The sequence below is a fragment of the Abramis brama genome (genome assembly GCF_963993115.1).
Source record: "Abramis brama genome assembly, chromosome: 13".
NCBI lineage: Eukaryota > Metazoa > Chordata > Actinopteri > Cypriniformes > Leuciscidae > Abramis > Abramis brama.
Window position 1 is genome coordinate 32,401,376 of NC_139975.1, and position 15,614 is coordinate 32,416,989.

Genomic DNA, 15,614 nt, shown 5'->3' on the forward strand with positions numbered 1-15,614 from the left:
AGAGGGATCAGGAAACTCGTACAGATTTAAAGTGAATGCTCAGGTCGTGTGAAGAACAAGCGTAACAAGCGCCTGCAGGACACACACTCCCACACACACACCACTTGTCAGCAGAGCATCTTTGGATCGCTTGGAGAGTCTGAAATGGCAATTTTCCAAACACTAACACATGCCACCAACTATTGTTACAAATCAGAGGAAGAATCATCCTCTGGGCTCTTACATGGACCTATACCACACGCTTCATATAAAGTTCTTTCTTTATTTTTATTAATATTTTTATTCACTTTTGTTGGCAAGAATTGTTTTCAAGAAATCATCTATTTAAGTAACTTTGTTCTGTATGCCTCAGTTCCAGCTGGAACATGCTTATGCTGCTAATGATCAGCTTTACAGTTTGCTATCGTGTTTTTTTATCTTGTATTATGTTATAAAGCTCTTTTGAGGAGGAGTTGCGCAGAGCTGGACATGATGTGGGCAGTTCAGTTTCTGTCTCATATGTTTGGCAGCTTGTGTTGTCTTAAGGATAAAATTAGACTATACACTGAAAGCACATCTTCATTCATTTGCACGACGCTCTTCACAGCACGTTTATTTTTAACCTCCACCTGTCAGAAAACCACAGATCATTCGTCTGGTTTACATTAAAAATTGTTATAGGCCATCTTATAACTTTTGACTATTTTGACAACCAGCGAATCGAATGATTACATTGATTTAACAAATATTTGGACAATTAATTTAATGATTAAATTAACGGCTCTTAATCGACTGTTCAGTTTTTTGCCAGTTAAGAGGCTCTATTAGCATGTACTAATTATAACAAGACAAAGCGATTGGTTTGAAATGCATTTAATGACTTTGGAAACGATACTTGAGTGTTCTTTAGAAATGTACATCTATACTGTATTAAGGATATAGGATATTATACACTTTTTTTTACAACTTTTTTGGTAGGGTTGTGTATTGTCAGTTATTCTGTTGTCAATCATTATGTATTTGTATTAAATGGAGCACTAGTTTTTATTTCCAGAAGTTTCCAGAAGAACTGCATGTTCTTTAAGAATTTATATTCACTGAGGAAGGGGAAATATGAATTTTTGTTTGTATAAGTGATTAAATTATTTCAATATATTAATAATAACCTGGTGTGTTCACACTTGTCATGTTTGGTTGGATTAAAACGAGCCCTGGTGCGATTGCAGTTCGGTACAGGCGTCAGAACCGCGTCTCCTCACAGCAGATCTGTGTTTGTGTGTGTGACGGAGGGATTCCTGTCGCTGTTTTGACTCATTTACACATTTTATAAGCTCTTCACGAGTTCTCAGCTGGTCAAAATACCATCACATGTAGCTACGCTCATACAACAAACTCATTTAGGATTATTTATTTCGGATGTTCTGTTCTGTCTCAATATATGTAATAAAACCAACTGAACTACAAGTGTGAACACACCCTAAATTACTTTTTAGTCGACCCCCTATGAAGTTTGCGGACCTGAATGAGGACCTCTGCTCTAGATATCTGCATCAAACATTCAGTCTGGTCAGACTCTGAGTGGGATAGTGATGTTAAATGATAATTCCGGTATTTAGCACTTTGAGTCTCTTTTCTGGTTTGTTTTGGATGAACTAGAGTGGTGGACACAGAAATGTTGACGATGGGTCTGTCTTGACTTTTTGACTCGTTTAGAATCGCCTCTCACCGCTTCAGAGTGGCTGTCTATGAGCATGCACGAACATGTCCTTAAAACAACCCTTAACGTTCGTTTTCAAAACTGTGCAACTCACCGAGTGGTTAGTGGTGTTCGTTGATGATTAAAAACAAATATATCAGCGCAATGTATGATTTCAATCCGTGTTATTTGCTATAGTGGAACTATTTTTTCAGATACCTCACAACCGCGTATAAACTTCCGCTCTATTTGAGTCTGAAGCGCAGTAACATCAACGAGCAACGAGTCCTCCAACAGAAATCAATGGGATTTTACAAAATGCCAAATAAAACACGACAGAAACTGTATTTCGCTACGCTACTTGTTTTTAATCATCAATGAACACCACTAACCACTCGGTGAGTTGCACAGTTTTGCAAACTAACGTTAAGGGTTGTTTTAAGGACATGTTCGTGCATGCCCATAGCCAGCCACTCTGAAGCGGTCAAAGGCGATGCTAAACGAGTCAAAAAGTCGAGACAGGAACCTTCATCAAAATTTCTGTGTCCACCACTCTAGTTCATCCAAAACAAACCAGAAAAGAGACTCAAAGTGCCGGAATTATCCTTTAAGGTTGAAAGAATAACTACAACACAATTAGTTCATCTTGCTTTATCTTGTTCTCTTGTCATTTGATCACTTTTTTTTTGTTTTCCAAAATAATTCTGTTGCTTTGTTTCTCAGAAACATTCCACCATCTCAAAAGGAAGATTTTTTTATTTTATTTTGTTTTATTCTTGAGGGACATAGTGATGTTTTATAACAATATTGTTCATGTTTGGAGAAACCACAACCCTTAAGGCCTTTTTCCTTTCATCCTTTCGTCCTCTGACCACTGATTTCGAGACCGTATTAGCATGATGTATCAGTATGTGGTTGTTGTCGGCACGCAAAATCAAAAGATGAACTTCTTCCCTCTTTCTTGCAACTGAGCTACCTGATGAAATCACCCCTCTAATACTTTTCACATGGAGGTTTTGACGCTTGTTTCGAGCTGCGCTGATGCGAGGCATGCGAAAGGCTTGCGTCTACGGGTTCAGCAGGAACCTTGAGCTTTTAATAGAGTGCTTGGACTTCCTGTGGGTGTGTCTGATAGGTGTGAAGGCTCATGGGAAGGCTAGCGCAGCTCTAATGGAGCATGCTAATGAAGTGGCAGCAAACCGCTGTGAGTGATGTAGCTCTCTTCCTTTGAGGCGTTAACCCCTCGTTTATCTTCTCATCCAACCCTCAGCACCATCCTAACCACAGCACAGTCCTGTCCAAGAGCAAAGAGAAGGACGACGAGAAGAAAGAGTCTGACAAATCCAGGGACCGCTCCAAAGAGAGGGAGAAGAAAGAAGACCGGAAGGAAAGAAAACGAGTAAGTGCTTCCTCGTTAAAAAAAAAGGGATTTGTGCAGGGACTTTATAAAGCTGTTTTCACTCTCAACACACGCATGAGTTTGAGTAAACAGCTGATATTGAATGCCTGGTGAAAGGTGAAAACTCAAACCGACAAGTGTTTTTTCTTTTATTTGCGCTTCTTCATCTAGGACTACGCGAACAGCGACCGCGAGATGAGCCAGGAAGCCAAGCGCCGCAAAGATGAGAATGGAATGAGTGAGTCGATAATGCCTATCTTTTAAATTTGTTTTGCCCGCTGCCGAGAGCAGGAGAGGCGAGCTAGCGAACCAGAAAGCCCATCCCGTGGCGTCCCGACTCCTGTTATCTCTCTCTCTCTCTCTCTCTCTTTACACAGACTCCTCCAAACACAGCAAGAGCGCCAGCCCCTCCGAATCGCCTAACGCCAACGACAAGGACAACGGCAAACGCTCCAAGTCCACCAGCAAGGACAAGGGCGATCTGGCCAAACCCGAGAAGACCTCAGGAGGAAAGAAGGTCTGTCACACCTCCACAAACACATCTGTCCTGCGCTAGCGTCCTTTTCCAAGTCCAGCATCACTGTTACTGTCGCTCGTAGCTGGGGATATTAATGCATTCAACAAACCCTAGATATTCAACTTGACATGACTAGGGGTGTAACGAGACCCTCATATCACGATACTGAACTCACGATACCATATTATTGCGATACTCCAAGACGTATGATAAAAGATTTGCAAAAAATGTAATGTTGATTAAAATGGTAAATTTGGTTTTACATTGTGTGTGTAAATGAATATTCTTGGACTTGGTGCTGAAACCCAAAGCACTGGACAATAGAGACGCCAGAATAACAATATTCATGATTCTGAAGCTGAAAATACAGAATTATTTTAGATGAATATGCTTGAACTCTTTCACTGACTAGACATATTTAAAATAATGTAGGACACTTTTTACTGGTAACATCAGACATCTGGCATTATCAGGAACCACAAATATGCATTATTATACATTATATTCAACATTATATATAGTAGTTTAATGTAGTACTGACACTAAAACTTTAATTATTTCTCACACATTCATTTTTATTTTGGGTGAACTATACACAATACATATTGTTGCATTTTTGTATTGCGATACATTGTGACGCGATATATTGTTACACCCCTACTTATGACTTATCCTGCATGTTTGTGCTGCAGACATTAATAGAGCCTAAATTGAGCTAAAAAACATTCATAGAGTGACTGAGCCACACCTTGAGAGGAGAATATCACGCTCTGCGTTAGAGATCTGACAGCAGTGTTACAGCCAATTCTAGAGATGATCCATCCGGCTCAGAATCCTAGAGTACGATGGATTCTGATTGGCTGTCAGGGTTTTTATTGTTCATCTGATGGTGATTCCAACGATATTGTTTCTCTGTGCCGTTGTGGACTCTGCTATTCTTTTATATTTAGAATGATTTTAAAACTATATCATTATCTTCACAATTGTCGTCCTTGGTGTGAACGGCCTTTAACACTGCTGTCAGATCTCTAACGCAGAGCATGATGTTGCATGATATTTCTCATGAAATGCTTGAGCATTTAAAGTGGCAGGCAACGAAACTGCAGCACTTGATTAGAATAAACATAATGATATGGTTCTTTGGTGTGGACGCTAATTATAGTTATCGTTATGGTTATCTTTGTAGCTATGGTTCTCTGTGTGAATGAGCCTTAGATCTCATCATTAAATTACTGAACAACATGATTGTTTACAAAGGGTTCGAGGTAAAACTGGATTAAACTGGGTCAAGTTAATAACAGGACTCATTAGTAGCTCAGTTTTCATGAATAGTTTACTTTAAATCTTTTTTGTTGTTGTTTGAAACATTTCAATTAATTTTCATACATTTTTAATGTACATGTCCGAAAGGGAATGGTTGTTTTTAATGACCCTACAATTTCACCAAAATATGAGGAATATATATATATATATATATATATATATATATATATATATATATATATATATAATATAATTTTTTTATTTTTTTTTTATTATTATTATTATTTTTTTTAAATGTATTAAATATTAAGGAAAAAAACAAAACACTAAACTTGGTTAGGGAATTTATTTGACAAAATTATATGGCATAAAAAGGCAAACTACAGCAACAGGTTTTATTTTACTATGTGAAAAAAATGCATAGAAATACAAAAAGCTCACAGGAAAAAGCATACATTGACCACAACATAATCAGTTATTAATATATCATTGTTTTATCTGTATTGGTTCTCTCTTGTTTTTGCACGTTCATAATTTCTTGGTACAACAGCTGGCCAATATTTATGTTGGCACAATTTGTCATGTTTTATTGCGTTATTACCACAAATTCGGAGCACAGCTACTAATATGCTTACAAATTTATGACAAAATATTGACCACATTTAGTGAACATTTTCATCAGGAGGTGAAACCTGTGACTAAAGCAAAACTTTAGAAATGGTTGAACACACACAAAAAAAAACACCTTTTTAACACTAAAAGACTTCTTGCTGCATTTAAGCGTTAATTGTCGATCCAGTGTGATATGAGACCGTTTCTCTTGTGCTCTTGTGTTTCCTCTGGGTATGTGCTGTTTGACGGGAACAGGAATCCAGGCATGACAAGGAGAAATCCGAAAAGAAGAGAGACAGCACTGGCGCTAAAGAAGAGAAGAAACAATATCCTTTGATGCCTTGAGCACAACAGCAGTGTGTTACCTGTAGAGATGTAGTTCTGATGAGCCAATCAACTCGCTGCGTTTGCCTTAACATTCACTACCCATAAATCATCAGAAAAGCACAGATAATGTATGCTGACACTCAAGGTGAGCGTTTGAGAACACGTTCCTTTAGGGCTGCACGATATATCGTCTTAGCGTCGCAATACGCGACAGTCGCATGTGTCAAGTATAAGGTCAAAGTTCATCCGTGATCCGTACGATCCAGCTGCCCCTCCCCCAGAACCCATGTGATAACCATCATAGAGTGAAAGTGTGGTTTATAAGTCGAGTCAGGCGAGAGGACTCGCGCGCTGTTTTCTCGGCGAACAGTTCTGTTCTTTCTTTCTCTTTTGAGCTTAAACGTCAAATGCCCGTCTCTGCGAGTATCCTCGTAAACACAGTCGTTATGTGTTGTAAACAATTGATGCGTATCATTATATTGGATCTGTGCATTCGTCTTAAAGGGACAGCAGCCTAATGAACCTGCAGCTGTCTGTGTCGCCAATGGTGAACAAACAACAAAAGAGAAAATGACTTCTAGCTTTAACAAAGATAAATTGTTTTAATTAATTAAATGAGTTATATTTCATTTATACAGTGAAGACTTTTATTTTACATTTGTTTATTCAATTTCTGTACCTGATTACTGTTAGATTTACCTGAGAAACATAAATCACTGCTTATTTCAATTGTATCTTTCTTCTATTTTATTTATCTATACGGAAGAGGATTAGGGCCAAGCGATAATAAAAAAATAAAACCATCTCGAGATTAAAGTCATTATAATGTGAGAACACTGATCGAATGCATTATTCTCTACATTTCATTTCGACTTTTTTTCTCGAAACACAACTCAAATTTAATGAGTTTATTCTCACGATTATTTTGACTTTTTTTCTCGAAATTTAACGAGTTTTTTCTCGAAACACAACGACTTTATTCTCAATTTAATGAGTTTATTCTCAAGATTGTATTTCGACTTTTTTTTCTAGAAATTTAACGAGTTTTTTCTCAAAACACAACGACTTTATTCTCGAAATGTAATGAGTTTATTCTCAAGATTGTATTTCGACTTTTTTCTCGAAATTTAACGAGTTTTTTCTCAAAACACAACGACTTTATTCTCGAAATGTAATGAGTTTATTCTCAAGATTGTATTTCGACTTTTTTCTCGAAATTTAACGAGTTTTTTCTCGAAGCACAACGACTTTATTCTCAATTTAATGAGTTTATTCTCAAGATTGTATTTCGAGTTTTTTTCTCGAAATTTAACGAGTTTTTTCTGAAAACACGACTTTATTCTCGAAATGTAATGAGTTTATTCTCAAGATTGTATTTCGACTTTTTTTTCTCGAAATTTAACGAGTTTTTTCTCGAAGCACAACGACTTTATTCTCAATTTAATGAGTTTATTCTCAAGATTGTATTTCGAGTTTTTTTCTCGAAATTTAACGAGTTTTTTCTGAAAACACAACGACTTTATTCTCGAAATGTAATGAGTTTATTCTCAAGATTGTATTTCGACTTTTTTTTCTAGAAATTTAACGAGTTTTTTCTCAAAACACAACGACTTTATTCTCGAAATGTAATGAGTTTATTCTCAAGATTGTATTTCGACTTTTTTCTCGAAATTTAACGAGTTTTTTCTCGAAGCACAACGACTTTATTCTCAATTTAATGAGTTTATTCTCAAGATTGTATTTCGAGTTTTTTTCTCGAAATTTAACGAGTTTTTTCTGAAAACACAACGACTTTATTCTCGAAATGTAATGAGTTTATTCTCAAGATTGTATTTCGACTTTTTTTTCTCGAAATTTAACGAGTTTTTTCTCGAAGCACAATGACTTTATTCTCAATTTAATGAGTTTATTCTAAAGATTGTATTCCGACTTTTTTCTAGAAATTTAACGAGTTTTTTCTCAAAACACGACTTTATTCTCGAATTGTAATGAGTTTATTCTCAAGATTGTATTTCGACTTTTTTCTCGAAATTTAACGAGTTTTTTCTCAAAACACGACTTTATTCTCGAAATGTAATGTTTATTCTCAAGATTGTATTTAGACTTTTTTCTCGAAATTTAACGAGTTTTTTCTCAAAACACGACTTTATTCTCGAAATGTAATGAGTTTATTCTCAAGATTGTATTTCGACTTTTTTCTCGAAATTTAACGAGTTTTTTCTCGAAGCACAACGACTTTATTCTCAATTTAATGAGTTTATTCTCAAGATTGTATTTCGAGTTTTTTTCTCGAAATTTAACGAGTTTTTTCTGAAAACACGACTTTATTCTCGAAATGTAATGAGTTTATTCTCAAGATTGTATTTCGACTTTTTTTTCTCGAAATTTAACGAGTTTTTTCTCGAAGCACAACGACTTTATTCTCAATTTAATGAGTTTATTCTCAAGATTGTATTTCGAGTTTTTTTCTCGAAATTTAACGAGTTTTTTCTGAAAACACAACGACTTTATTCTCGAAATGTAATGAGTTTATTCTCAAGATTGTATTTCGACTTTTTTTCTAGAAATTTAACGAGTTTTTTCTCAAAACACAACGACTTTATTCTCGAAATGTAATGAGTTTATTCTCAAGATTGTATTTCGACTTTTTTCTCGAAATTTAACGAGTTTTTTCTCAAAACACAACGACTTTATTCTCGAAATGTAATGAGTTTATTCTCAAGATTGTATTTCGACTTTTTTCTCGAAATTTAACGAGTTTTTTCTCGAAGCACAACGACTTTATTCTCAATTTAATGAGTTTATTCTCAAGATTGTATTTCGAGTTTTTTTCTCGAAATTTAACGAGTTTTTTCTGAAAACACAACGACTTTATTCTCGAAATGTAATGAGTTTATTCTCAAGATTGTATTTCGACTTTTTTTTCTCGAAATTTAACGAGTTTTTTCTCGAAGCACAACGACTTTATTCTCAATTTAATGAGTTTATTCTAAAGATTGTATTCCGACTTTTTTCTAGAAATTTAACGAGTTTTTTCTCAAAACACGACTTTATTCTCGAATTGTAATGAGTTTATTCTCAAGATTGTATTTCGACTTTTTTCTCGAAATTTAACGAGTTTTTTCTCAAAACACGACTTTATTCTCGAAATGTAATGTTTATTCTCAAGATTGTATTTAGACTTTTTTCTCGAAATTTAACGAGTTTTTTCTCAAAACACGACTTTATTCTCGAAATGTAATGAGTTTATTCTCAAGATTGTATTTCGACTTTTTTCTCGAAATTTAACGAGTTTTTTCTCGAAGCACAACGACTTTATTCTCAATTTAATGAGTTTATTCTCAAGATTGTATTCCGACTTTTTTCTAGAAATTTAACGAGTTTTTTCTCAAAACACGACTTTATTCTCGAATTGTAATGAGTTTATTCTCAAGATTGTATTTCGACTTTTTTCTCGAAGCACAACGACTTTATTCTTAATTTAATGAGTTTATTCTCAAGATTGTATTTCGACTTTTTTTCTCGAAATTTAACGAGTTTAATCTTGCATTATAGTGACTTTAATCTCGAGATGGTTTTATTTTTTTATTATTGCTTGGCCTAATCCTCTTCCGTATATCTATGCTTGTAATTAGTTTATTATTTTTACAAAATCACCCCAATTATTCTAGAATGATTAAATCTTTTCAAATCATCTGGTGAAATTATTTTATATCGCAATATATATCGCAGAAAAACTAAATATCAACAAAAAAAATCCAATATCGTGCAGCCCTACATTCCTTTTTATTAGCCATTTCCTATCAAGAGTTGAGAGTTGGGTCAGTGAGTACGTTAAAGAGCATGTGCTGATTTGCTGTGCTTTCGAATAACGCAGACGTTTCCCCGGACCTGACGTTCCTCTGCTGCGGGCCGCAGAATTCCTCATCTTCCCGAGCTCTCTCCACCCCGTCAGCGTCTCGATCCGCTTCTCCGTCTCCGTCTGGACACTCGCACACTGACGAGTTTTGCCTGCATCCAAACTTCTGTTGTTTTGCCTAGAAACGTTGTAGCTCGTATTTTAATCTGCCATTTTTATTGTGATATTTTCAGTACTTCACTGAAAGTTTGTTTCCTTTAAATATTTAGCACAATGTGCTTCTTGCATCACAAACAGATTCAGGTTGAATTGGTGTCACTTTCAAATGCTTGCGTTTTTATGACCTCGCTCTATTACCTTCCTTTTCCTTAGTTTGTTTTTTTCTTTTCTTCCTTTTAAGTAAAAAACAAAACAAAACACGAAAACTCTGGTTGCCGGAATACTACCTTTTTTTTTTCCTTTTTAATTCTCACGTGATATTTAGACTAGGTGTTTGAAGCCGTACAAATGCTCTATTTGTATATTATGTATACAGAAATAAAATGGTTCCATGTAATAAGAAATATTTCCTGTTACTTTCATTTCAACTGTACGCCTCCTGATTTCCTTTGTGTGTTCAATCACGTTTTTAAGAGATTTGTATAAAGAATGGCAAGCTGGAGTTCTCCGTAAATAAGTGGACTAAAAAAAGGAAGCAATTCATGACTTTCCAAATTACTTTAATGGAGTTTTTATCTGGCAAAATCTACAAAGTGTCTGCTTTTTCTAAATAAAATAGTTTTCTTAGTGTATCACGTGTGTGGTGTTTTTTTATCGGATACTTTGTGAGTAGCTGCATTCATTGCACGAGTTTGACATTGACTGCTGAAGATTATGCATATTTTCTTGTGGCGTTTATCACATGATTTATCAGCACCACATACACCACAAACCTTTCACAATCTCAGTGCCATTGCTTTAGGTGTAAAATCCAGCGCTAGTGCATCTGCTTTTGTAGCAGTTTTGATGCCACTTGCTCAGTGAAGTGTGATATTCACTTTGAATGTGGTGTGAATGGGCAATTAATGATTATGAAATTAATGTAACATTGCAATGGGATTTTGACATCCTTACCTCGTGTGAACAATACTCTGATCAAACTAATGCGATTAAGCTCATAATCGCTTATTTATTATATTCTCATCATCGTGGATCTGCACTCAAAGGTCAAAAAGACATTTTCTATGTACCGGTAATGTATTTCTATAATAAAAATACATGATACATCTCGCCTTACAAGAAATATGGAAGCAAAATGGCTTAACATAAAAAAAAACTTTATTTTTTTATTATATATATTTTTTGCATTAAACATTTATTCACAGTAATAAAAAAATGATTAAAGATTAAAACATTAGATTGAAGAAAAGATTGCATAACTGCCCTGTAGGTGGCGATATGCACTAACAATGTAAAGCACCATTAAATAAAAGAAATTATGACTTAGCATCCATTTCCATGGTGAAAACAGTTGTGTTTCAAATGACAATGCACTTATACACTGTACTTATGCACTCAACTGTGCAGTGTATAAATTCTATAAGGTTATTTTGTCATTCATTAACCCCCTCCTCGCTGTGTAGATGTGACCGTCTAGCGCACGAAGCGTCCCGCTCCGCACTGCATGGGCTGTGTCCCAATTCGCCCCCTATACCCTTGATCAGGGCACTGTTTGAAGGGACAGCCATTTGTAGTGGTGTCTGAAACCACTTGATATCAAGTGCACTCATTCAATCCCACAATGCACTTCAATAACAAGTCTACAACTGATGTACGCTCAACCGCTAGACAATACCCATAATGCACTGTGAGAGTCGACGAATGAATTCCCGGGTCTGGCCAGAAGATGGCGCCTGTAACTGAATCATCCATTTTCCAGTACAGCGTATCATACAGGTATAAATTCCTTTTTAACTGATTATTAAATTGTTTAATTAAGGTTTATACATGACCGAGTTCAAGATAAATCTTTTCATCACTTCTGGAGCTGCCGGTTTGCTAAGTTTCAAATGATTATTAAACAGCAAGCACAGACTAACTCACTCCCTCAAGTGCACTATATTAGTGAATGAGGTTATAGGGGGCGATTTACTATTTATACTATAAAACGTCACAGAATAGTGCATAAGTATGAGAATTGTGACGCACCTCTGGATTCGGTGCTCGTTTGAGAATGGGTTTCAGACTCCAGACTGCGGATCCAGCTAACCTCGAGTAAGAGTTCAGGGTTTATGTGATATGTTTTCTGATATGCCCCCTAGCTAGTGTTTTAGTGGATGTATGAAGTCACTTCTCCTTAAATATGCTCATAATCCACTAACATTTGCATTTCACAACCAATATTTTTGTCTTTGTTTTGAACAGTACATCTATTGTTTTATCTTTTCACACGTAACAACCCACTTTTATTTCTGTTTTCCTTTGCTTGTGCAATTGTTCTTTAAATGACACTCACTTTGATATTACTGAAGTGTGAGCTTAGTGTCTAAATACATCAGAGTATATGTTGAAGAGATCATATTAATATGTTCAAATTCACTTTCCATATAATGAAATAGATTTTATTGTGAATATACACCTAGTTATGCGGTCTTGAATAGCTAAAATGTTTCATTAAGGCAATAAAGGCTGTGCTACTGTGAGTACAGTCTCAGCTAAATGGTGTTTCATTGTGTTTAATCAGTGTTTTCCAAGTCTATTATCCAAGCGTTTAACAGAACATGAGCAGCACAAAGAGGATAGCTTGTTTTAACACGTCAGAGGTGGGAAAGTGTCTGGACTATCCAACAAACCATTCAACCGTCTGTTCATTTTGACTGCAGAATTCATTTTCAATTAACTGCAGAGAAATATTCTAATTTAAAGGTAGGACCCCCCTCTGGCCCCCCTAAATTTGGAATCGTAAAATCACACCAAACAACTGCGCATTTTATCAGTTGCGGCGCCTTCATCTATAGGCTACACTGCAGCACGACGTAGTATATTCACATCAAATGTTAACGCAGAGAACGGGACACTGCAGTTCACAAAAGTTCATCATTTGCATGTGCTTTAAAGCCTTGCCGGTTAAACATGTCATTCGCTGCTGATGCGCTGTTCAAATATGCGCTTTACTGAGCGCGTACACTCGACGCGCACATGCACTAAAAGCCTGTTACTGGACTAAGTTATCTTTTGAGTCTTATATTGCGCTAATACTGTCAAATACAGACAATGTTTACATAAACAAAGTTGGTTATGTCTAAAGTGAAAGCAAACAGAGAAAATTAATTAAAATCTGCTTGTCATATGCGTGTATATTAGACGCGTCGCGTGCAGTTCTTAAAGAGACAGTAGCCCTAATAATAAACATGCTGCCGCTTGTCCTTAAAGAGATAGTTCACCCAAAACCAAACAGTTGCTGGTCCCCATTGACTTCCATACATAGTAGGAAAAAAATATACTATGGAAGTCACAGGGGTACATCAACTGTTTGGTTACTCACATTCTTTCAAATAACGTTTATTTTCAACAGAAGAAAGAAACTTATTCAGGTTTAAAACAACTTAAGAGAGTAAATTATGACTTTTTTGGGGGAGAACTATCCCTTTAATGTTAATAAAACAACAAAACACAGAGGAAATCATTCACTGCTCTTGACTGAGAACTTTAAGTCTGTTGTGTTTTATTTTCATATTTGTTTATTTAATTACTTTCTTCAGTTCTACTGTTAAATACACCTATAGCTGAAAAAATAAAGCACTGTGATCTGCACATTTATTTAAAGCACATTTATTTAATTTGTATATTAAGTTGTGTATGTGTAATATGTATCTCTGTTCTTAATTTTTAATAACAAAGAAAATAGTGACAAAGATTTTTATCTTCGCCACTTTGGCCTAAATGTCTGCCATTCTTTTTTATTTTATATTTTGTTACCTATATTTTGTTACCTATAAGGCTTTGTTTTTAAAATAGGGACATTAGTTTGGCTGTAATGCTCAGTCACATGCAAAATAGAAAAACCAACATGAAAAAAGAATCGTGATAAAATCGTGATTTTCCTTAAAAAAAGAAAGAAAATTGTGATATGATATTATTGCCATATCGCCCACCCCAGGTGTAAAAAAGTGCCTAGATGTGCTTATAGATGCTAAAAATGTGTTATTATTGATCATTATATCACACTACAATTAAACATAATGAAACATTCATTTGAATTGAAATTGTTTTATTAGCTTAGCTAATATAATTTATTAGCTTTTTCTAGAGATTGCAGTCATGCATGCATGACATGGTGAAAAATGACTTGAAATAATACTGAAAATAGGTTAAGATAAATGTTAAAGGTGTGCCCCCTAAAAGCACAAGTGGCCCCTGCCTGGCCCCCCCAGTTACTGTGGTCTAGAACCGCCACTGTATCTTTCAACATTTTCTGATGTTCATTCATGTTTATTTCGTTCTGTAACGTAGTGAATGGATGATCGCGTTCACACGCGCTCACTGGCGCTACAGCGATCTCAAGCGCCACATTAAAGAGCGCCAAAACGGTATTTATTCTTTGAATTTTGTGATAAAATTGACATAATTTGAAAGCTGAGACTTTGTTTCATATCAAAAGTAACAAAGCTCATTGCGATTTATTGGACAAACATTCATGATGAAACCTGAAAAGTGACGCAAGCTATAGGTCTGTGTTCAACTTTCTTTTCATAAATAAATAAATGCACAATCTTGCCTATAAGCTTGTCCTGTAAGTTCGTGAATAAGAATGAAAATTTGAACAGAGCCTATTAAATGGCTTATTATCATTAAAATATGAAAATTAAAATGACCCTGGTTTTAGACCCTGTCAATCAAAGTGAATGACAATGTGGAAGTTGTAGACAAGCAGTCACCTTACAGTTCCTCCGAGCTCGAGGTATTTTCACGTTTTATTCCCACAACATAAAATACATCAGTAATACCCTGTTGTGTTTTCTTTTTTTAATAAAGATTTTACTTGTCTTGTAAAAGGTGGTTGCTTAAGTGTCTAAATGGGACGTCATCAGCTGAACAGGTAAACTCATACACTTACCAATCTGCTTTTCAAAGCCTTTCACAGAGGGTATAGCTGCACGATTAAAAGATCACAAGCTCTAGTAAAACATGCTCGAGATCATATCTGTGTCTATTAACCTTTGACAAGCAGATCACAGCGATTCACATCTGCGTCGACACTGCCGTTGATCCAGAGAGAGCAGTTGTCACATGAAACGGCTTCAAAAACAGTCTTCTCAACCACACAGTTCCATTGTTTCTGTGTTATAATAATTCAAATGATCACAGAAGTGCTGGGATAAAAGTTTATAGTTTGGATATAAACACTGATGTCTACAGTAGTGATGAAAGCAGAGTAAATCACCTTTTGAAAGAAACTTGAATAAAGATTATAGGCCTATCAATCACATCGTTACACCAGTAGGTGGATCATTCATTCAACAGATTTACTCAAAAATGCTGATTCATCCAGTAATGAAACAGGTGAAGTATTAATGAGTGAGTGAGTCATTCAATGTTTTCTGATTGTTTTAAAAATAAATAATTAATTTTAAATGTACTGCAGCGACTACCATTACGTCAGAACCTCTAGCAAATTAGGCTTTGTGTTATTTTGTTTAGTTGACTATTCAGAATTGTGTGAGAATCATAAACTGAGCTCTCGCTAACTATTAGCTCGACCTTTCAGGGAAAATGTCCTTCAAGACTAAAAGAGTTGTTGGAAGCTTAGCAAAGTCACGTGACCATGGTGTAGTTCACTTATAGCTTGCGTTTAGCTTTTTACCTCTGGCGATTATATTTATTTTTTGAAACTCATAAAAGTTGTGCTCATTTGTGAAGATCATCACGAATAAAATGCGTAAGAATCATACGCTTTTGTTGGTCACAGATCTTATTTTCCACA

The 15,614-nt window shown here is 35.4% G+C and overlaps 1 protein-coding gene across 2 annotated transcripts in view; it reads left to right on the top strand.

Annotated features, from left to right (window-relative positions):
- The window catches only part of thoc2 (THO complex 2), a 97,152-nt gene extending 86,709 nt beyond the window's left edge, over positions 1-10,443 (top strand). For both annotated transcript variants that reach the window (XM_084133740.1, XM_084133741.1), the window contains exons 34-39: positions 2,946-3,074; positions 3,246-3,312; positions 3,452-3,591; positions 5,722-5,792; positions 5,893-5,938; positions 9,671-10,443. In XM_084133740.1, the coding sequence (XP_083989866.1) occupies positions 2,946-3,074; positions 3,246-3,312; positions 3,452-3,591; positions 5,722-5,792; positions 5,893-5,920 (435 nt within the window). In that variant the 3' untranslated portion in view covers positions 5,921-5,938; positions 9,671-10,443. The remainder of the gene's footprint in view (positions 1-2,945; positions 3,075-3,245; positions 3,313-3,451; positions 3,592-5,721; positions 5,793-5,892; positions 5,939-9,670) is intronic.
- Positions 10,444-15,614: the final 5,171 nt, after the last annotated feature.